At 40.7% G+C, this 22,836-nt stretch overlaps 1 protein-coding gene across 6 annotated transcripts in view; it reads right to left on the bottom strand.

Moving 5' to 3' along the window:
* The window catches only part of PHF3 (PHD finger protein 3), a 49,104-nt gene extending 28,771 nt beyond the window's left edge, over window positions 1-20,333 (bottom strand). Inside the window, exons 1-3 of one of the 6 annotated variants that reach the window (XM_055001159.1) lie at window positions 20,206-20,333; window positions 9,521-9,789; window positions 978-1,133 (exon numbers count right to left, since the gene is read on the bottom strand). In XM_055001159.1, the coding sequence (XP_054857134.1) occupies window positions 978-1,133; window positions 9,521-9,764 (400 nt within the window). In that variant the 5' untranslated portion in view covers window positions 9,765-9,789; window positions 20,206-20,333. Of the gene's footprint in view, window positions 1-977; window positions 1,134-1,366; window positions 1,438-9,520; window positions 9,790-14,903; window positions 14,984-19,748; window positions 19,770-20,205 lie in introns of those variants that run through there. The other 5 variants (XM_055001247.1, XM_055001414.1, XM_055001332.1 and 2 more) reach the window with 5 other exon arrangements.
* Window positions 20,334-22,836: the final 2,503 nt, after the last annotated feature.

Genomic DNA, 22,836 nt, shown 5'->3' with positions numbered 1-22,836 from the left:
GATCATGCCTTTCCCAGGTTGCAATCTCTCTGAAACTTGGGGGGTCTTCAGAGGACAGTGAGGACTATGTCCCCTACAAATTTGGTGGGTATTGGACATTGGGACAGTCAGTTTGTGGTGTGTTTAAAGAGCCCTGCCCCTTGAACGTGGCAGGAAAGGGCCCTTTAAACTATCAGCTGGCAGGCGGCAATCCCCCCCTGCTGCTTGCCAGCTGATAGTTTAAAGGGATCTTTAAAGAGCCAGGTAAGTGGGTTTGAGGGCAGGGGGGCTAAGGGGGGGGTTGGGGGGGTTCTGGCCCCCACGAACAACGAACATGTCTGGAAACAGTTCGTCCATGTTCATTGTTTGTTGATGGCACCGAACAACAAACAGGGTGTTTGGGTTTTTTTCCCCCGTTCGTGCCCATGTCTAGTCATTACTGACCCACGGGGGGTGGGGGGGAGTCACATCACAATGTTTTCTTGGCAGACTTTTTACAGGGTGGTTTGCCATTGCGTTCCCCAGTCATCTACACGTTACCCCCAAGAAAATGGATACTCATTTTACCAACCTCAGAAGGATGGAAGGCTGAGTCAACCTTGAGCCAGCTACCTGAACCTGGCTTCCGCCAGGATCGAACTCAGGTACTGCAGAGTTTGGGCTGCAGTACTGCAGCTTACCACTCTGTGCCACAAGGCTCTGTATAGATCCAAAAAAACATTTGAAAATCACTGCCTTACAAGCATGAATGATTTCTCTTTAAATCATGCTGAGGTAAAACAATAACTGACTTCTACTTAAAAAAAAAATTCAAAGACATTCATATAAGGATCAATGAAAATAATTTTGGAAATATAAATATTTATACATTTGGTTTTGTTTGGTTACTGAGTGTCAGGCAATGACTTATACACAGGCACAGGCACACAGCCAGCCCCCATTAAGTAAATTGCACAAAGTGGCAGTTTACAAATGCATATGTTGTCAGAATAATTTACCTTGTGTCATTAAACGTGGAGATTTCCTAGGTGATTTGACTGAAGTGTCATCCATTTGGTCCCTCAAATTCCTGTTAGGCGAAATATCGTCTTCATCAATGGTACTGCGGGCAGTTTCTTTAACTCCTTCATCCATAATATCATCAAGTCCAACAACTAAAAAAACAAACAAAAAAATCCTAAACCTTAAAAGTATCTATTATGGCTATAAAGCCACAGAAAACAGCTGGGAGACTTAGCTAAAAGAAAATGAGGGGTAATGAGGAAAAATAAGATTAAAAGCATGATTAGGAAGCATGATGTACATATTTCCCATAGGGTAGATAAAACAAGCTGTCATCCAGAGCAGTATATGGTCCTTGTCAAATAGCCACTTTTAATGGACTCACATTTTATTGATTTGCCACAGGAAGTTCTCAGTCCTTAAAGGATCAGCTGTCCCCTCACTGTCCCTTCCCACCTAAGAGAAAGAGAATTTAACAATGGAAAGAGCTGATCCAAGAGTGACAATCTCCTTTACCTATATAGTTTTAGTAGTCTAGTTTCAGATTTTATATGCAGAACAGGTTAGTCAGTCTGCAGCTTCAGCTTGATAACTATTATTCACCAGCTAAACTTTCAGATTCTGTAAATCACAACCTAAAGCTGAAAATCTATGTATACTTACCTGGGAGCATGGGATGAATACAGAACAAATTTTCTGCTCAGGCAAGGCACTTTTGTCAGTGAACAGAACATTCCCTCCTCCCATCCCCACTGACCTCCCCAAAATGCTGCTCCTGGGGTACAGGGAACCCTCAGAAGCAGCAGGAGAGGCAAACTGGGGACCCGCCGCAGGAAAGGGAATTGGTGGAAGTTACCCCACCCCTACTCTTAGTGGAAAATTTAGTACAAAGCCAACCCTACAGTTCAGTGAACTCAGGAGGATTTATTTCCACTGGGCTCATGATCCATTCCTTGCCTTCACCAAGGAATACTTCACACATGAAATGTATATACCAGGCTTGCACAAGTTAAAGATCTACTAAACCAAACTCAGCTCAGTAGCCATGTACTGTGACATGACAAGTCCTTTGTAGGTTCTCTGCTTTTGCAGTTCCAGAGATGCAGTAAAAACGGAAAATTTAACAAACTCTGGTGGGCTACTATATATAGTTAATAGGCTACATTCAATAGTGGGTTACAAAGATTTGCATCCAGCCAACCAACCCCCAGTGGATCCTGCTGGCAGATGCAGATTTTTTTCAATGTTCCCCTCCCTCCAAAACATACATAGTACCTTTTCACCACCCAGAAAGATCATTCCTTGAGTAGCTACAGGGACAAACAGACACAGGAGTCAAGGAGATACAGTGAAGGAGGGATGGAATTTCCCCATTTACTCTTTCCATGAGTGAAGCTGTGTTTTCATAGGAAAAAGATGTGATTCCCCTGCCCCCCCTCCCGGCCCCCATCCTTACTACAGCCCTTTTGACCTGCACGGCTACTGGAGCAGAGAGATCTCAGAAATAATTTTTCTGGGCGCTGAAAGGAACAGCTGGAATGAGAGACACTTGAAAGAAATATGCACACCTCACACTGACAATCAGCTGGATCCAAACTAAGCTGTGTAGGCCTGGTATAGACCATCAACTGCAAAGTGCAGTTCAAGTTTATATTCTTTTTCCTATATACAGATCAGGAATATTATCTCTGTGTAGGAAGAATGCCATGTGTGAAGCAGTCCTAAGCGTGAATTTAAAAAAAAAATGCAGGCAGGGCAACAAAATATCTACCCAACATCTTCCATTTCTCAACATGGGATAAAAACGCTGTCTTAAAAATAAGACTATTTTAGGATTATGACGATTCTGATTTAAAGTATAAGATTACAGCCAGCATACTTCCTACATTCAAAACAGCCCATTTAATTTGTCCTCTTTTCATTCTGTTTCTTTTTCTATTATTTCAAGGATATCTGCTTTAAAATCCAAACAATATAAGTCAAGTAATGTAAAAGAAATAAATACCCCCATGGAAAAAATTAAAGGCCAAACTGACACTGCAGTTACAAGAGGATGACATAGCTAATCAGAACACACACCATCGCTTCTTCTCATGCAAGACACAATATTGTAAAAGGCACTCACAAGAAGATGTTTCACTTTAAGCCCTTTCTATTTATTTGAGAACTTCACAACTTTAAGATGTATTCAGTATTGTCATAACATTATAATACACAATAGTCCACTTACACAGCCTCTCCCCTTGACTCATCATTAGTGCTTTCTTGCACTCTATAATGAGGTCTTTTGGAAAACACTTCTACACTAGCCTTCAGCTGAAACTTTTCACGTCAACCCCTTTTACACATTTGTGAGTGGCAGACACTCAAATGAAGTTTTCTGACAAGCACATTTCTGGGGTGACTAATTACTTCTGGGCATGCAACTTTCAAAATCCATTGTTGAAGCTGTTCAAGTATACATTTGCAGATACAGTGGGGAGTAACAATGACTTCCAATTTTCCACATTAGGTGAATTATGGTTAACATCTGAATCTGCTATATTAAAATCCTCTTCCTTGGAAGCTACTATGAGTTTTTTTCAGGATAAAATCAGAAGTAAAGAAAGTTTTATGTTGCAACTGTGAATTATGCAATTCTGCATTTTCTTTACAGTATTGTCATTAATTTGAAAAATAGCTTAACAATTCTAGCATGTACAAATTGTCAGTTTCTCATACCTGCCTGGATCTTCCATCACACAAACCCAGGAAGCAGACCATTCAGTAAACAAATGTGTCAACCTCTGCCCCAATATTCCCAGGCAATACTATTCCAAGATCTAATAACACAAGTTATACCATCCTATTTGCAAGATGCTATGCACTACACCTGATTTTACAGATATTAAGAAGTTAATAACTTCTGGCCCCTCAAGCTGCCAATAACTAAATCCTACCTTGCACAAACAGCCTCCAGAACAGCTGACCAATAAAATGCTAATTTTTAAATTTTTATTAAAAATAAAAAATGGTAACAAGAAGTTGATATGGAAAATGTAATCCTTGATAATCCTTTATTCAGAGAACAACAGAAGGAAAGCCCAGTCTAGCTCTTCATGGTCAGGAGATCATTAGGAACAGCTCATGATGGGGCATGGGGGATGCACTTGAAAGTGAGACATCAGCAGAAATTCCCCTTACCTCACATGAGTGGGCTGGATCCATAAAACACATAACTGAGAGCTGATATAGTAGTTAAAAGAGTATCAGACTAGGATCTTGGGAGAACCAGGTTTGAATCCCCACTCTGCCACTGGGTGACTTTGGGCCAGCCACACACTCTCAGCCTAACCTACCTCATAGGGTTGTTATGAGGATAAAATGGAGGCAAGGAGGTGTCCATCGGGAGAAAAGATGGGAGTATGAATGCAGTATATAAATAACAGTTGGAAATGAACTGAAATGAAGTTGATCATGACAAAAGACAAACTTTCTAAATAAAACAAACTGTGCCTTGGAACTACTGCGGAACCAACAGGAGAAGTGATTCAGTTTAAGCCTGAACTCTGTTCAAGATTTTGTACTAATGTTAAGCATTGTAAAAATGCTTAGAAACATTGAAGAAAACTTCCCAGAAAGTCCAACGAAAACTATTTTATTTCATAGAAAATAATTGTGACTGAAAGAGAGAAATCGGTTAAAAAGAAGTTTCAAGGTACAGTCAAGATAATCGGGTCACTTCAGAAAACTTGGAACTTATTTAAAAGGTAACATAAAAAAGGATGGTATCACAGATCAGAAGAAGCAGCAAGGGTAAAAGAATGCCAGTTTCCTTAAAAAGAGTCAAGAGCATATTCAAATTCTTTCGAAACTGGAGCTTGCTCACAGGAAGGAAATATAAGAAAAAATGAACACTGACAGGTAAAGTAAATGCACGCTAATTTGAAAAAACAAGCCAAGAAGAAATTTGAGCAAATTACTAAAGGTAATAAAATGTAAATACATGAAAAGTAGGAAACTAGCCAACTAGTTTGTATAAGGAAGATTTTAAGGGAGTTGCAAAGAAGCTGGAAGAATTATTTGTGTCAGGTTTCACTGCATGGAGCACTGTTTGCAGGAAGTGAGAAGTTACAGAGAATGAACTTCTATAACTAATTGCCAAATTAAAAAGCAACATCACCAGTACTAGATGGCATTCATCCGGAATTCTTAAAGAACTCAAAATGTGATGCTGGGTTCTTAACTAAAACAGATTAATTTGTTGTATTGTCGAAGGCTTTCACGGCTGGAGAACGATGGTTGTTGTGGGTTTTCCGGGCTGTATTGCCGTGGTCTTGGCATTGTAGTTCCTGACGTTTCGCCAGCAGCTGTGTCTGGCATCTTCTGAAGATGCCAGCCACAGCTGCTGGCGAAACGTCAGGAACTACAATGCCAAGACCACGGCAATACAGCCTGGAAAACCCACAACAACCAGGTTAATTTGTCATCTTAAGTTGGCTGCTTTCCAGTGCTCCATTAACATAATTTTTGTAAAAGAAAAAAGTATCTGATGGAATTCAGACAACTACAAACCTGTTATCTTAGCCTCTATTATCCAAGCCACTCTGGTGCAAAATTATTTAATGCTAAAAATCTTTCCAGAGGCAACAGGCTGGTTATTTCTGGAGACAAGAATGATGGACTAGATTTATCTTTGGTCTGGTCCAGCAAGGCAACACCTATGTTCTAGTATTAAGTTTTCACAGTTTTCATTTTAAGGGGATGTAAACACAGAAAGGTTCTCACAAAGGGATGCAATTTGTCACTCAGAACAGCAGGCACTTACGCAACAGTTAACTGCAGCTTGAACTCCTACAGATGAACTGTAAACTGCTTGAACTAAAGTTCTTCAGTTGATTAAACACTGATTTATTTGTTAAGCAGTAGTTCTGACTAAGACCAATAAGACTGCCTGAGCTGCTCATCTGCCTCATTCTATCATGAATGTCTGAAAATGTGCACACAATAATCAGAACAAGTGAAAGGGTTAAAAGGCTTCTGTTACATTCTGCAGATCTCCCACTGTCTGAAGTTCACAAAGCGAATATTCAGAATAAGTAACAACAAATCCTTCAGATATTGTCTTTGTTCAGACATAACTAACAAACCATGGTTTGACCAGCACAAGAACCAGCTTTGAAAGTTCTTGAGCTTGCACACTTATTCCTCTCCACACAAAATTCAGATATTTCTGAACTGAAAAAACAAAGTTTATCACTTTCAAATGAAATGGCAAACTGTGGCTTGTTCATTTACCTACAAGTCAAGATTCAACGTCAAAGCAAAGCAGTTAGTTATTTCATCCACTTTGGATATCACAATACAAACTGTGGTTTTTCAAAACCAGGAAGTCTTCTGTAATCTCTGTAAGGACAGAGAATGCAAGCCAGAAGACTTCTGAAGTTCATTCTCATAACAAGAGAAGCCTGGTTTGTTCACTGCATCTGAACTGATCCCTTAATTCCAAAAGGAAAAATAAACTTGAATGATTTACTAGGATGGAGTGGGATTTTTTTTAAAAAGCAAATAAATAGAGTTCAGAATAGCTAAATTTTGTTTATAGCTGCCAACACTTGCAACTCAATCCTTTTACACATTTCCTCAGATTCCACCAAGTTCCTTGAGTTTAACCTTAGATAAGTATGTTACAGACTGCATTTCTAGTCTTTATGATAACGGTGGATTGTTGTTCAATGTTACTGCAAAGTTGACACTCCAACTGTATTTCTGTTCCTTAATTATATTAAAAAGATGTTTGTTTTTTTAACTTTTTGTCCAAACACATGAGTTTCTTCTGCTTTATAACAATAGCTTCCTGGGCAAAATCCAAAAAGCCACTTAAGATATACACAAAGACTTGGCTATACCTAGAGGGTCTCTTTTTTTATCTGATACCCTATCTCAGATTGCTTTCATGACTCCCCTCAGTACCAAAAGATGATTTCCAACAGGCAAAAGAGGGTTGCTGTTTTGAGAAACTCAAGGCCAAAGCCTTGCAAATACAGAAAGAGTTTAGGACATTCTCTTAAACTCAGATTATACAATTGTTTTCTAATAGATGGTTATTTTAGTACAATTTTTTTTAAAAAAAATGAGTTATACACAGGTGCCTGTGAATGTTGAGTTTGCTTCTGTGTACCTAAATGCAGCATCTATCTGTAACTGCTTAAGTATAAGAAATGAAGCAATACAAGCTTATTTCACACGATTAAACTAATACAGAAAATTTAAGTCTGATGAGTATCACACGCAGCTCCTTTTTAATTGCCCTCCTCAGAACAAAGAAAGGGCTTTGCTTCCACCTCACAAACTGCTTCAAGAGTTCTAATAATTATACATCTCTAACTCCCAGCTACTAGGGAACAGATATCATGTGCTCTACAAGATGCACAGCTGTATCCAATGTGGTCACTTTGCTATCAAGGTTTGACTGCTCTGACCAGACATTCGATATTTTGAATTAATAACCAACCTACACAACCTTATATGGGGGAGATGTGATGAATCATCACATTTGCCCACAAAAATTTCCATCATTAACAGCCTAAAGAAATTAGAATCCACTTACACAGATATTACTTTCCAGTAATATTTCTAAGATGTTTTTGAAGTACTTAATTGTTTAAAATGCTTTTTCTGCATGCCTCCAATATTATTTTATATTAATGATATCCTAAATGTAGAAACACCAATGTTACATTGATATTACAAGTCTCCACAATAGTCACTGCAGACATTTGAGACTGGAAAGTTCCTCCATAATTCAATATGAGGATCCGTTCAGTTTTCAAGTAGCTGATACTCAAAGCATAAAAAATGTATTTACATTCTTATTTCTTGAAATTAAGGAATTTAACCCATAATTCAGAACAGCAGTATGTACCATACTTTAAACACCACTGGCCAATATTTATTATACTGATAGACATTCATATTCTCCAATAGTATTCTGTTCTACTTAACAATTATATGCTCCGTCAAAAGTCCACCCTATTCTGTCTGAAGCAATAACTAAAAAGGAAGCTCATGGCTGTATCACTAACATGGGAAGGGCATTTGATTGGAAGGCATATGGTAGCTAGAAATATGGGAAGGGACAAAGCCCCTGTATAAATTTGGGAAACATTATTAGACTATTTGCAAAAGGGACACAATCAAACATTTCTGAAGAGCACTAGAACAGATTTTCTCAAACAGGAGGTCCAAGGTCCTTAGTAAGAATACATGGGAAATCCTTCTCATGCATCCAGCTAACATGAAAATGAAGGCCCCTCAGTTTTCTATAATGGAATGGTGACTTTCTACCTTAGGGGAAGGGGATGGAATTGTCACCCCTCCCTTTCAACCCTGAAAGCTCAAAGAGCTCTGCTCTCTACAGCCACTTATCCTCCCGATCACCTCATAGCCAGAATATACATTGATAGGTTGCTGGAAACCAACAGCTTAAACCCAGAAAATCTAACTGCTTGAAAAGCATCAAGGAGGTAGAGTCCTAAAACAGTGATCATAATACTTCTGGTATAAAACTGAAATGGTTTTCATTGTATTTTACAGTGTAAAGGACTTTAGCATACACAGTGAGGGATGCCACTCTATAACCATAAAAAAGAGACAGAACAGCTTTAAAAAGTGAGAGAACAGCCCATGGCCCTGGGAACTGACCCTTGCAGGTCATGTACAGACAATAAAAATATTACTTTTATTCTAGCTAGTAAGTTTCATGGTTTTTTTTTCAGGATACAGCAAGAGGGAAGCCTCTTCAGAGGATACATGGATCACTGCATAAAATTTGAAAAGTGGCTGTCCTGTAAGTAGTATGAGCCAGTAAGGGAGGAGGAAAGACCTGAGTCAATGAAAAAAAATTAATAAAAAAGAGTCTTGGATTGCTAAAACTAAGAACCAAGGACAGAGTCTATTGAAGGCCAATAATCTAGTAGACCAACAAATCCACTTATTGTGATATTATACAAAGAACACTACAGAATGATCCAATTTGACATTAAAAATATTTAACACATACCTGGAACAAGAGAACCATTTTACAGCACAATACCTCAAAAGCAATCAAGAGAAAACTCTAGCACTGTGACAATCCACCAGACCAAAACTATCAAAAGAGATGCATACCCAGTCTCTTCTCTAAACTCTTCAATGAAGGAGTCTGCAAAGCTTTCTATATCAAATCTGAAGGATCATTATGTTGAAATTAAGACAGCCTAAAGCTGCTGACTGTATTTACTCATGAGAGATATAACACTATACACAAACCAAGTAATATAAATACTAACAAACTGAAAATAACCCTAATCGTGCCTGTCCATGTCTCGTTTTAAAACTCATATATTATGTATGTGTATACACAAACACACACATGCATGTGTGCGCTATTTCAGGGTGAAGTGAGGGACAGCTAGTGGCTTAAAAACAGATTAGAAAAAGAGAACCATATTTTCAGGGGACAACACTGGATACTGCTGCTGCTATTTCAAACTATAGTCTTAAAAATATTAAGAGTTACCTGTTGAACAAGGCATCTGGAAATTGGGCTCAGTGCTATCCAAAACAGGCAAACAGAACTGAGCACTTGCAGATCCTAGCATAGGGTCCTTATCACTGAGCATGTTCTTCAGCGAATCCTCTAAGACATTTTGACTTGTACTAAAATCCTCACAGACTTCATTCTCCAGGGTGGATCCTAGAAATAGGGCATCATCTAAGTGTTCAGTAGGAATTAAATGGTTAAATGTATCAACTATATCCATGAAGACTCCTGTGTGTCTTTAATCCCTATAGAAAGACAAGAAAAATACCATAAGAAAAATAAACTATAAATTATAAATTAGCTAAGAAATTAACAAATTTGATTTGGCTTTCTATGAATTTCTAAGCCATTTGGCTTTTAGCTTGTGTTTCAGTAACAGAAAACTTGGTTATTTCGTTTTAGGTTTTGTGCACTTCAAGCAAGAGCCTATCTACTTTTTTGGCAGCAAACACACATCTTTGAACCCCAGTCACTGCTTCTCCCTTCAAAGCCACAAGGTCTTACATACAGGCGATAAGTAGCAGACAGAAGGGTCTGCGTACCCCTTCTCCCCTGCTTGATATGGCAAAAGCAGGAGAAGAAAGAGGAAAAAGGATACACCCTGTCCACTGCTTCTTCTCCTGCAAGCCCCCCCCCCCCAATCATATATATACCTCTTTTCCCTCAGCTAGTGTTCTCAGGACTGTCTCTGCTGCGTCAAAAGGGGAACAGCAGCTCGGGAGAGACTGCAAGGGGAAGGTTAAATAACCCACCCATCTCTGCCTACTTCTGAAATCCAACCACCCTCATACACCACTTCGCCTACCAGATGCAGCAGCTGGCGTTGCCAGACCCATGTTTGCTGCCAAAAGCATTGCTCCAACCTACACAACATAGAAAAAATAAAGGCATTTAAATTTGGGTGACCCTTCACATCTTGTCAAAAAGATGACTAATCATTTTCAATTCCCACTGAAGTTGACTAAGTTGCATATTCATTTCAAAAACTGTGACTCTGCTGGATGAAACACTCAGGTCAAAAAAGAAATAAGCTCCTAAAACAAAAGAATATTTGAAGTTATGGGAATTATTTCTAGGTTACTTTATTAAATTCAACTAATCTTAATTGTATTATAAATACACCCAGTCAATGAGTATATTTGTACGGGACTCTTATCAACAGAATTCTCCACAAGCAAACGACAGCTTCGTAACTAGTCTCAATTCAAAAGAACTGCCTGTACCCTATCATTCTTCTCAGCAAAGCTGAAGTCTTCCTCCTATTTAATGGGCTCTTCTGCTCCCAGAACAGCCCCTTAAATTGGAGTAAAGTTCACTCAGCTGAAAGGAAGTGCCACACTTTTCTGAGTGGAGTGAAAGGATATAAGCCAGTCTTTTTATCTAAAGATATCATTAAAAAAATGGCATGTGTGATTAAGACAGCCAGGTGACTGCAAAAAGTTTGAAGAAAGTTGAATTTTAGCAAAGCTGTATGTTGGAAATATAAATAATACTAACTGCTAATAGAAATATAAAGTAATGGCTACTCTATCTTAGGTTTTAACCATCAATCCTTAACAATTAAGCTTTTAGAACCTCCTCAATGAGGTTCACATGAAACTGGGCCACCTAAAACACTAAAAGGATCAGTTGGCTCCGTAACAATCAAATTTTCAGCAAGTTTTAAAAAAAACGGTGTTTACCAGAAGCAATCTGGTTTCTAGGCAGTAATATTCAATTACATGAACTGAGAGTTCCCTGATAATTTAATCAGGCAGTAATCATAAAAAGTGACTGACTGCCCAGCCAAAGGAGTAGGCTGAGCAAAACCACCAATTATCAATAAAATTACACTGACCCTTAAGGGCCTGTTATATCTAAGCTCTACTACAGAAATATTTCAAGTAAACAGTCTGTTGCCACAACATCCACTACTACTTAAATCAATTAGAACAGAAGGTTGGTGTTTCTGCTCCAAAGATATTTCTAAGTTGTGTTCTCCTTAATTCAAAACACAATCAAATGTTGCAGCTGGTACCCAATATTTCATCTGGCCAATTTAGATGTCTGAACCCACAAAGCAAAATCAGTAATGAACTGTTATGTACAAAGGTGCAACATGTAAAATCTAACATCTTTGAACTCATACTTAATGAACATCTGTCTATTGGCAGCTTTGTACCTATCTTGTATAAACTCTGGTCTTCACAGAAGACAGCTCAGTTTCCAAATGGAAATATTCTATGTAATTAGTTAATGTTTGCAAAACAGAATCACTGGCAGAAGAACTCTGATACTTCCCGCTTTCAACACAGAGGAATGAACTTTACCATCAGAATCAGCTATTGACAGATTCCTAGCCAATTCTAGAGGACACAGTTATCCCTAGTTAAATTATCCTAAGAACTTTCCTGGGTTCAAAGGATTGCCAGCTCCTATGCTTGCTTTCAACGGAAGGCAACTAGAAAAAGTGTAGGCAAGCATTCAAACAGCCTCTGTAGAGCAACGCATAAAAGCCTATCTTCAATGGACAGTGGACACCCTAGTAGCTATTCTTACCACCAGTGGTGCTGAACCGGGGTGTTCAAGATGAAGTGAAAGAGCTTTCTCTGTCCATCTCGGGAAATCAAAACACTGTCAGCTCTTGTTACTTTTAAAAATGTCGTATGTCGGTCTCCAGCTGACTTTTTCCACAGCTTTCTTATTGGTTGGAAACGCTACATGTAACGTTTCTGAGACAGGTTAGGTCTCAGTCCTGAACTTAAGGCCAAAGGCTCAACAAGTGCTAGATGATCATGGTATGCATGCTGGTGTGGTGTTTACAGCCTTGGACTAGGATCTGGGAGGCTCAGATTCAAACCCCAATTCGGCCAAAAAGCTTCCTGGAAGAACGCAGACCTGGTCACTCTCTCTCAGTCTAACCTAGCTCATAGGGTTGTTGCAAGGGGGAAATGGAGGCGAGAACTATGCATATACCACCCCAAGCTCCTTGCAGGAAGGGTGGGATAAAAATGTGCCAACTAAATAAATAAACCAGAAACTCCATCATGGGACCTAGTATTTTCAGTAAGGATTTTGTCATAGTTTCTCTCAACAGTCCTCAGTTAAAGTACAACGTTTGTTTATTATTCTGCATCTGAGTATGTTCTGCTGTACAACATAAAAATAAATGTGCATGAAGTTCTCGTCACTGCTTGCTTATAAACCTTTTTTTTATGCCCATCAATCATGGTGGATAAATTGATTTCTTACTCAATCGCTTTCTCTACTGACTGCTCTATTGAACTGAATGGAACTTCTTAACAATGAAATTATAAAAACTGGGGAGAAGAACTGAAGCCAGCGTTAGAAGTTTGCTTTTCATTGTGGCAACAAACACTGGGATTACTCCTCCTTTAGTTCCAGACAACACTTTTGTCATAGCAGTCATAAAATTACAGAAAGCTGTAAAGAGCATTTCGGATTGGGTTTTGTGGTAGCAATAATGAGAAAATGTAGTGATAAATACACAAAGCCCTGAAGGCTGAAAAAAGGGCTTCTAAATTCAAAGAAAATTGGTCAAGACTTTTAAAAACTTTCCTCTGTTCTTGAGAATTCTTTTTGCACTCTTTCAGATGCTAATCTTATTTAACCCTTCTATCGTCACCTCCAGTTCCACTCCATTATTGCCTGTGTTAGTGCACAGTCTTGGTGATTCACTCCTAGGTTCCCTACGATCAAACACCAATGAAAATTACAGTATGAGTGTGCAGCAGAACTGCATGCACAGAGGAACTCAATCACTATACCTGCACACACAAGGATTAAAAGCAAGAATTATGTGTCTAAAAAACCTAGATTCAGCTAGTTAGTACTTCACATTTGTCATTAAAAAACAGGAACAGAAATAAGCTGTTGATTATATTATATTCACTTGCACTGTGTAATCCACATTGGTCTCAGTGAGAAATGCAGACAAATAAATAAATAAATAAACATCCAGGTACAGATATCCAGGGAGCTCTAGACAGGAGCTGTCACAGAACTACCAATTTCCCGCTTACTATTTTTACCACCACCACAGCTCTGAAGATCAACAGACTAAGGGCTGGTGAGGCTACGTTCATTCACATACCTTTGGCAGCAGCCTGATGAATAACTGAGGCTACAGAGTGCTAAATAGAGATGATGGGGCCAATATATGACAGAAGATTATAAGAGTTTGCATAATCAAGACAGGAGATTACCAGATCATCCACCACTATTCTAAATGGAGAAGTGGGTATGACTTTGTGACGGACTGAATATGAGGAGCAAAACAGAGAAATAAGTGTCAGAGTCAAAGCTCCCTGCCTGCTGTACCAGATAGATGGAGAGACTGCTAATCAGGGCAGAAAGACACACGCACATTAACAATGAGGAAAGGAAGGCTTTGGAGGTAGATGAAATGTTGAGTCCTGAACAAAGTGAGTTTGAGACAACAAGATATCTAAACTAAGGGTAAGCGTTCAGATATTTCCAAACCAAAAACAGTGCCCGGAATTCCCTGTTTAGTTTTGGATTGGAAATACTCTAAATGGAAATATCGGATAATCAGATGGAGGAACAGTACAGGAGGGAACCAGAAAGACTGTTCATACATATAGCTGGGAGACATCAGCATATAGGTTGTGTTAGAAACCAAGAGATTTCAACTATGAAGGTGTGGTATATTTCCCCAGAGGGAATGACACGGAGAAACAGAATAGAGCAGGGTGTAGAAGTCTACACATAACCAGTAAAAAAAAAAATCATTGTCATGACAGAAGATACCTATGTTGCAGTTGCTATTTCAAAAGGATTACAGTTATCAAACGAAACCTCCAGTAAACGAATCAGAAATTTTTAAAAATTCACCACTGACTTTATTGCTCTGACTTTTGACAGAATGTAATAATCACAGAATCACATTACTTGATACAACAGCATTCAACATATAGTTAACCAAATTTCGGTGCTTCCATTACATTACATGATACACATATTTTGCGTTTCACTTATGCCAAACTACTGAGAAAACTTCACAACATGTCAAAGTCATCCCCCAAAATTTCTAATAAACAACCCACAGGCGAACTGTGCAACAGATCCACAAAATAAACTCATTCAGAAAAAATTCCACCAACTAGGGCATTAAAAACCTTTTAAAAGCTTCCCTGAATAACCATGTACAGGCTATTCCCATTTGGCACAAGTGACTGACAACCTCCCCCCTGCCCCACATGTGAATCTTTGTGTGCCTGCTGCAAGCTTCTGCATAGTAAGAAATCCTTCTATCTTCCATACAGAAATTAGTGGCTAGGCCAACCCAATCCAGTCTGAAGCCAGCATATCCCCGTCATCTGTTGCTGACCAAACTCACCCAGGCACCAGACAGGACTTGGATTCAACCAGTATGTTTCTTCCAAACTGATTTCCTCAAAACGGATACAAAAGAACATGAGCTCCCCTGTTGTTCTTAAGGGCTGCTGTACTCCAGCCTAGCCATGGTGAGTAAAGGGCACCTACATATTCAGAGGCAACAATCCTCTGCATACCAGTGCCAGGAGGCCACCTCAAGGAAAGCCCTTAGCTTCTGTGCCTTGTTTGCTGGCCCTTCCATGGCAACTGATTGGCCACTGTGTGAAAACTGATGCCGGACTAGACAGGCTCCACTTACGGCCTTTTTTTTTTTTTATCAACCCTCAATTTCTAACCTATCCTAACACTACCAAAACCGGCAAAGTAAAATATCCAAATAACAAAAGCAGGACACACACAAAAAAAACCTGTTTAAACCACAGCTAACAGCAGCCTTACAGTATGTCCAAGAGATACTGACAGGTCTGAAAACAACCCAGGGCATATGTAAAGCTGCAAAATCAAAGCAAAACAGGAATAAATTGCTAGTGGGCTGTACGTATGGATGCAACGGAAACTAACCAGAGACGATGTAAATTAAATCAGGACTAATAATCAGGAATGTTAAGAAGTTCAAACAAATTGTAGGCTGAAATGGAATAACAGTTCTAAAATCATCTTGGAAAATGCTGAGTTGGATAATAAAGTTTCCCATATGACGTGTGCTCACACAAAAACATTTTCCCCACCTTCCTCCCAGAATCCTCTGCTGAGTTAGGCGATCCTTGCTAGTAAAAGGTAACGGTCTGATTCCCCTTCCTCACTGTAGCCTCCCTCGCAGCACTACACTTTGTTTGTGAGAGTCCCCCAACCTTCCGCAGAACGTTTTCAGAAGGAAGATCTTCCATGAGCTTTTTCCAATTGCACAGCTGCAAGATCCTACCTAGTATTTTTAAACTAGGCCACAATTTGATAAAATGATATTTCAGATCATTTCAGCTGCCATGACCTGCATTCTCTTGTGTTGCTTACACTCTAAATAATTAAGCTGAATTGCTATATTATAGATAACAATTTACAATTATTTATTGTAAATCGTAAATATTTTCTGCCCAGACCCTAGCTTCGGAGTAGTCACCTAGTCACTCCAAACATATTAAAGGACAAATCTAACTAAGCACTACAAAAACAAAACTCCAGAACAATTAACAAATCTACAGCTTACCCAGAAGTCACAACACTCACCTATAAGATCTATAGATCAGTATGTGCTACAGTGACATTTCTCACCCCTGGCTACCTTTACTCCAACACACTTGACTTCTCTATGCTTAAATTCTCCCATACAGTCCTAGAGAATCTGCTCCTTTAGGCCATAAATCACATAAAGTGGTTTCAAATGAGTATTTGCACGTGCAGAGATACGAAGACCTGGAAAAAAACAGATAATGGGGGAGGGGGAGAACCAGTTATTGTGTGTGTTTTCCTCTCTGGGACTTATATTTCTTCTCTCAATGTTCATTTCTACTGGAAAATTTAGAAATACCCATTATTAAATACTTTCTCTTTAGAATGTAGTTTCAGCTGCTATGGCAGTGCTTTGTTTGGTGACAGAGCCAGTCTGGTGCAGTGGTTAAGAGTGCAGGTTTGATTCCCCACTCCTCTACTTGAAACCAGCTGGGTGACCTTGGATCAGACCCAGCTTCTGGGCGCTCTCTCAGCCCCATCCACCTCACAGGGTGATTATTGTTGTGGGGATAACAACAACATACTTTGTAAACCGATCTGAATGGGCATTAAGTTGTCCAGAAGGGCAGTATATAAATCAAATGTTGTTGTTATTGTTGTTATTATTATTAACTATGAAAACAATGTATAATATTATAAATCCACAATCCTACTGAAGGGCACTCTTAGAATTTTGAGAACACTGAGAAAGTGCTACCACCAGGCAGTTTAGATGAACCAGGACTCGGTGATAGGGTCCCTATGATCATATATATAATTATTGTATGACTAAAACTAAGGCATTTATACTTCTACATTTTATATACAAAACAGTACAATAATATGTATTAATGCACTTCGTATTCTTAAAAGTGGTTTAGATCAGATAAAATAATAAATATTGCATACATTTCTTCCATGGATGCAACTGTTTTCTTCCATGGCTTCAAAATTTCCAGAAATTATATCTAACAATAGAGAGTCAAGAAGATCAGACCTTTTATTAAAGAGTATCTTCCATTAAACTCAGTGGAACTAATTTGTTAACAAATTGGCAAGACTCGACTTATTTAGTTATTAAAATATTTATATTCCACCCATCCTCATAAAGCAGTATCCTCTCCCCCCAAATGCCCCAATAACAACTCATCAACATTAAATCCATCAAACCATACCATGAGCCCATACCATGAACTTAAAACGAAGAATCTTTATAAATATTAACAGAGACATGGCACATAACTGAAACCCTTTCTGAAACAAAACAGTCTTACATCTCCTGTGAAAACAAGAAACATCAGAGCCCTTCTATCTTCCTTGAGTTGGCTGTTCCAAATATTTGGACCCAAAACTGAGCGCATGAACTGAGGAAAATGAACATCCTTGGAGGGCACCACAGCATGCAGGAGATGATGAGGAAAGTATAATTGGCACAGAATTCAAACAGAGACAGTCAGTCCTTTAGAAAGTTTAAGAACCAGCCACTTAAGCTGAGCCTAGAAATGAATATGCAGCCAGTGAAGTGGCTTTAAAAGTGGTGTGATGTGCTTATACTATCTAGTCCCAGTTAACAAACAGGCAGCCACACTCTATATCAATGGAAGTTTCCATTAAGGGCAGTCCCATACACAGAGCATTGCAATAGTGCAACCCTGAGGCTACAGCAAAGTGCTTAAGCAAGGACAGATCAGCTGAGCCCAGAGGAGGAGAAAGCTTATGAGCAAGATGTAGTTCAAAGAAGGTACTCTTAACCAACTCTACTCATTCGTTTTTCCAACAACAAAGTCAGGGCCAAGAGCACTCCAAAGCTCTTTACACAGTCTGCAAAAAAGAAAGCCTTCCTTTTGTCGAAAATAAGCTGATCATACCCTTCTAGGTAATCAGCCTTGCTGACCTGCATTGCATCTGCCTTGAATGAGTTTAGATGCAGCTTTCTTTGTCTTAGTAACTATTACAAACCTAATTTGACAGATCTAGCTATGGGCAGACCTGGTAATCTGTAGCCTCTGACCATGAGATGCACGTTACTCTGCCACAAAAACTCCTAAGAGGTAAAGGGGATAGGTGAGATATTAACAGCTGACGCCAAGAACTACGAACAACCAATTCTCCATATTAACAGAGCCACCACACAGTAAGCTTCTGACAAGCTTATTTGTAAACTGAAAGCAACAGTTCTTACCTATCATTAAATAGCCCCATCAACAGCATGATCAAGTGCAAAATCATTCATGAAGCTTGTCTGAAAATTGCTGCCATACTATGAAAGAACATTTGCAGAACATTTTAAGTGGCTGAGCTACTGTTAAACATACACTTTAAATGTAAAAGGCCACCACCTGTTGCGAAGATTCTAAATATGTGAGGTCTGTTGTGTGTTGCAAATGGAAGCAGGAAAACGCTCAGACCAAATCACTAGAAGTACCAGTGAGAACATCAAGATTTGCAGTAGGAGCTTATCTGCAAAGGAGGGGGAGAGAAGAGGGTATTGACAAGCAGGGCAGGATGTTGTAGCAACTTCAAACACAATCAGCAATGAACACATGGCTGATTAGAAAGTGGGTGGGAGGAAAGAGCTGGACTTGACTAACATGAAGATCACAGAGTGCTAATATGTGAACACTGTGCATGCTTGAAAAAGTGCTGAAGGTGCTGGAGCAATGCAAAGTAAAGGCATATGTGCACAAACAAGATCGCTAAATGCCGATTAGTTCTTCCAAAAATACTCATAAATCACCCTACTATACACGTAACGTTTGGTTCAACACGTATAAGTGCCCAGGCAGTTTATCCACCTGAGTTCAATGATTTTGGGAAACAAGTACTGTCCTGCTTTCCCACAGCATCCTGGTGCATTTATGCACCTCCAGGGATTTCCCCTGGCTTTTCTCCACTCTTTCTCAAGCCCACTTTGTCCCAACATTTTGGGAAAGACTTCACTAAAGCCAGAATGTCTGCTGTGTGAATGAGAAACTTTGGATTTCCTAGCTTCCATGGCAGCCATTTGCCCTGACCCCATCCCCACAGCTGCCATTCCCTCCCCTTGCCACAGGGGAGCCTTTATTTTTTTTAGAAAATCAGCACTAAAATATTGTCATGCTGATATAATGATAGGTGCAGCATGTTCTCTGAAACCCCCGAATTCTTCTTAAAAGTAAGTCTTTAGCCCCTTCTCTTGTGCATATATAAGGGGAAAGATAGATCTTTACCAGGGAAGGGGCTAAAGATTTGTTTTGAAAAAGAAAGATGGAATTCAGAGAACCTGCTGCACCTATCGTTACAACATCATATTGATATAACAATATTCTTGTGTCCCCCCCTCCCCTAATCTGCAAAAGCCCTATTCACCCAAGAGTAGGGGATAGCCACTTCCAGAGGACTGGGACAGGGAAATTGCGGGGATACCTGCCATGTGGCCACCCCATTGCTGCTGCATGTAATATGCAGTTGTACCAAGAAAGGGGAAACCACAAAATCCCATCCTTCCGTGGAAGACACCATAAAAAGGTAAATTATTCACCTATTCAATGTACTTATGGATAAAGTGAACGTAGCAATTATTTCAAATCTATTAACAGCGCATGTGACCATCATAAACAGGCACCAGACTAATGATGGGGGTGCGATTAGAGCTACAAACCTTGACACTTCGTGGCACATGTCCCACCATACTCGACTAGACTTACGAGCTTACACTGTTCAGTTGTGAGGAACTGATATGAGAAGACCGAATGGCAGCACCAGGGGGCCAAAGAAGCGAGATCAGGGGGTTGAAGGAGGGTGGGGGAATGGGGGGGGGGTGATGGCAAGTGCCTCGGGCGCCCACGGGAGCATCCGCACGCGTCAGGACGGTGGGAGGCAGGCCAAGGCCTGCAGGAGGAGCACAAGCGACGAGGGGCGGGGCTTCGTGTGCAGGCCGAGAAAGGGGAGGGGGAGTCAGGACGGAGCCTCGCCAGGGGAGGGCGAGGCGGGTGGAGGCGCCCTTCGGGGGCGGAAGGCGCAGGTGGTCCTGATCCCTAGCCTGTGCGATAAACAACCCTCATCCTCTCCTCCCACTCAGGCCTCGGGCCCGCCCGCCCAAAGAAGTCCATCTTTACCTGCGGTGGCCGTAGCCGCGCACTTCCCGTCTCCCGGGCTCCCCCGCTTCTCCCTTCGCCTCTCCCGTCCGCCTTCTTCCTCCGCTCGCTCCGCAGCCCCAGGCCGGAGGGGGGGGAGGGCGGCCGCGCGGAAGTGGAAGGGCGGGGGGAGAAGGCTGGGAGTGGGCGGGGCTAGCACTGGTGGCTGTTGCTGCTTGGGCGGCTGAGGGGAACACATCCGGGTGCCTTTGGTCCCTCCTCTCACACGGGCAGGTGGTCCCTCCCACCCGTCTGACCCGGAGCTCCCCGCCGACCAGCCGCGTGCACGCGCCTGCCCCTGCGACGCGCGTACTTGAGAGCCCTACTATATTCGAGGGAAGGCGGGGCTGATAGACCCCCGAGCGAGTGTCGGAAGTTCGTTTCACGTGATCGAGCTGTTTACTCAGCGAGACTTGCGCGCATGCGTAATCCTTTTCGAGGCTCCAAAAATCCGTTTAGGAGTTTGAGGCGCTTTTTGGTCTGTCAGTCAGTTGCCCCGACGAGACAGATGATGGCCATTTACATGACAGTGAAGATATCCTGAGTGGCAAAGCGGCATGGGAGACCCCGATCTCCGACGCCAAAGAGGGTCGGTAATTGGATGAGGGACCGGCAAGGCAATCCCTCACGTCGCTTGCCTTGATGGGGTCGCCACCTTACGTCAGCTGCAGCTTGACGGCACGCACGTACATATAAAAGTCCTAATTAGGGAAGCACTTGTACAGGGAGAAGCCATGAGGAAAATATTTTTCTTTTGTAGGCTTAAATTACGTGTTTTATAGTGTGTGGTCGTCTCCGTTCCCTAAACGTGAATAAAATTCTAGGAAAAAACGAAGCTGTGGTATCAAATGCTGAATTTTGAAGACCAGAAAAAGCCAGAACTTCCAACCTTAACTGACCACCTAATCCCAGGAGTCTATGGGGACAGTTACGATTAGGAACAGCATCATTCAAAACATGTTTACTCAGAAGTAAAATTCCTCTGAGGCCTAGTTAGCACAAACTACTGATGTAGTGCCTTTAAACTATTTTTGGAATACACTGTATGTATGCCTGATATTTTTCCCCATGTGTACGGAGGGAAACATGTTTATGCAAATAGTGTCTCAAACAAAATTAACCTAAAACCTTTCACCATATCTAGTTTTTGTAAGGAGTTCCCAGCCTACTGGTGGGGAATGAAGTCCTTCTGGAATTTCAACTGATCTCTAGACTACAGAGATCCGTTCTTTGGAGAAAATAGCAGCTTTGTTGGGTGGACTATTTGGCATCTCATCCCTGCTGAGCACCTTTTTTGTCTTCAAACTCCATCCTCCTCAGGCTCCACTCCCAAATCTCCAGGAATTTCCCAACCCATACTTAACAACAGCTTAAAATGTCAGTGTGTGTGTGTGTGTGTGTGATGTCTGCACATAACTATTTTTTTCAACTTTTCATATTTCTGTGCACTGTCAGAAAAACATACCTTGTCCTTGGGTGGAGATTGTGCAGATTTTTTGGTCCAAACAAGAGTACCATCCATTGCTGTTAGTCTACCCCAGATACATTTTCTAATCTCTTTTTTTAAAAAAAATCTAAACTTGTGGCCACTGCCTCATTTTAAGGCATCAGATTTCATACATTAGTTGTGTGTTTTATTAAGAAGTATTTTCTTTCATCTGTCCTGAATTAATAGATCAATTTCACTGGTGCTTTCAAGTTATAGTATCATGGTAGAGAGTAGAAAAATTCTCTGTCCCAGCTCCACACTTTGTATAATATTATCTGCCATAATCTCTTTCCTGTTTCTCACTGCCCGTTCAAAGCCCATCAGTTTATAAGCAAATATTAGGATCCTTCGCCCCAAAGTTCATCTCTTTATAATTACATAAACATTTGGGGGGGGGGGAGAGCTGGGAGAACCAGGTTCGAGTTACCACTCTGCTGTGGAAGTCACTTGGTGGCTTTTATCCAATTGCATTCACTTAGCCTAACCTCAAGGTTGTTATGAGCAGGGCTTTTTTTGTGGGGAAAGAGGTGAGGGAACTCTCACCTGGCACAACTCCCAGGAGGAGGTGGCATGCTTCTCACTACATGTGCTTCTCCCGCCCGGCAGAGGCCCAATCCTGGGCTGTTTCAGCCCCAATCCCGGCTGTTTTGGGCCCTAAATGGGCCTCAAATGGCCAAAATGGCCCCCAAACAGCCCAGATTGGGGCTAAAACAGCCTGGAACAGGCTGCTGCCAGGCAGGGGAACACTCTACCACCCTTCAGTGGCCTGATCTTGGCCATTTTGGGCCCAATCTGGGCCCAAACAGTCCCAAAATTACCTAAACAGGCCATTTAAAAAATACACGACACCAGTCATATGGGTATTTTATAGAGATGCCAGAATGCTGGCATTCCAGCTCAAAAAAAGCCCTGGTTGTGAGGATAATATGGAGGCAAGGAGAACGTTGTAAACTGCTTTGAGTCCTCTTGTGGAGAAAGGCAGTATATAAAGTCCTGATCCTGGAACAATCATTTGATAAATGCTCACACATAATGTGGAGATAAGACGCTTGCTTTGAGGGTGGTGCTGCAGGAACAATTCTATTTTACCTTCTAAATTAAAAACAAAATACAATTTAGTGATG

Source organism: Eublepharis macularius, chromosome 1, assembly GCF_028583425.1.
Source record: "Eublepharis macularius isolate TG4126 chromosome 1, MPM_Emac_v1.0, whole genome shotgun sequence".
Lineage (NCBI taxonomy): Eukaryota > Metazoa > Chordata > Lepidosauria > Squamata > Eublepharidae > Eublepharis > Eublepharis macularius.
This window is presented reverse-complemented; position numbering and strand designations above follow the sequence as displayed.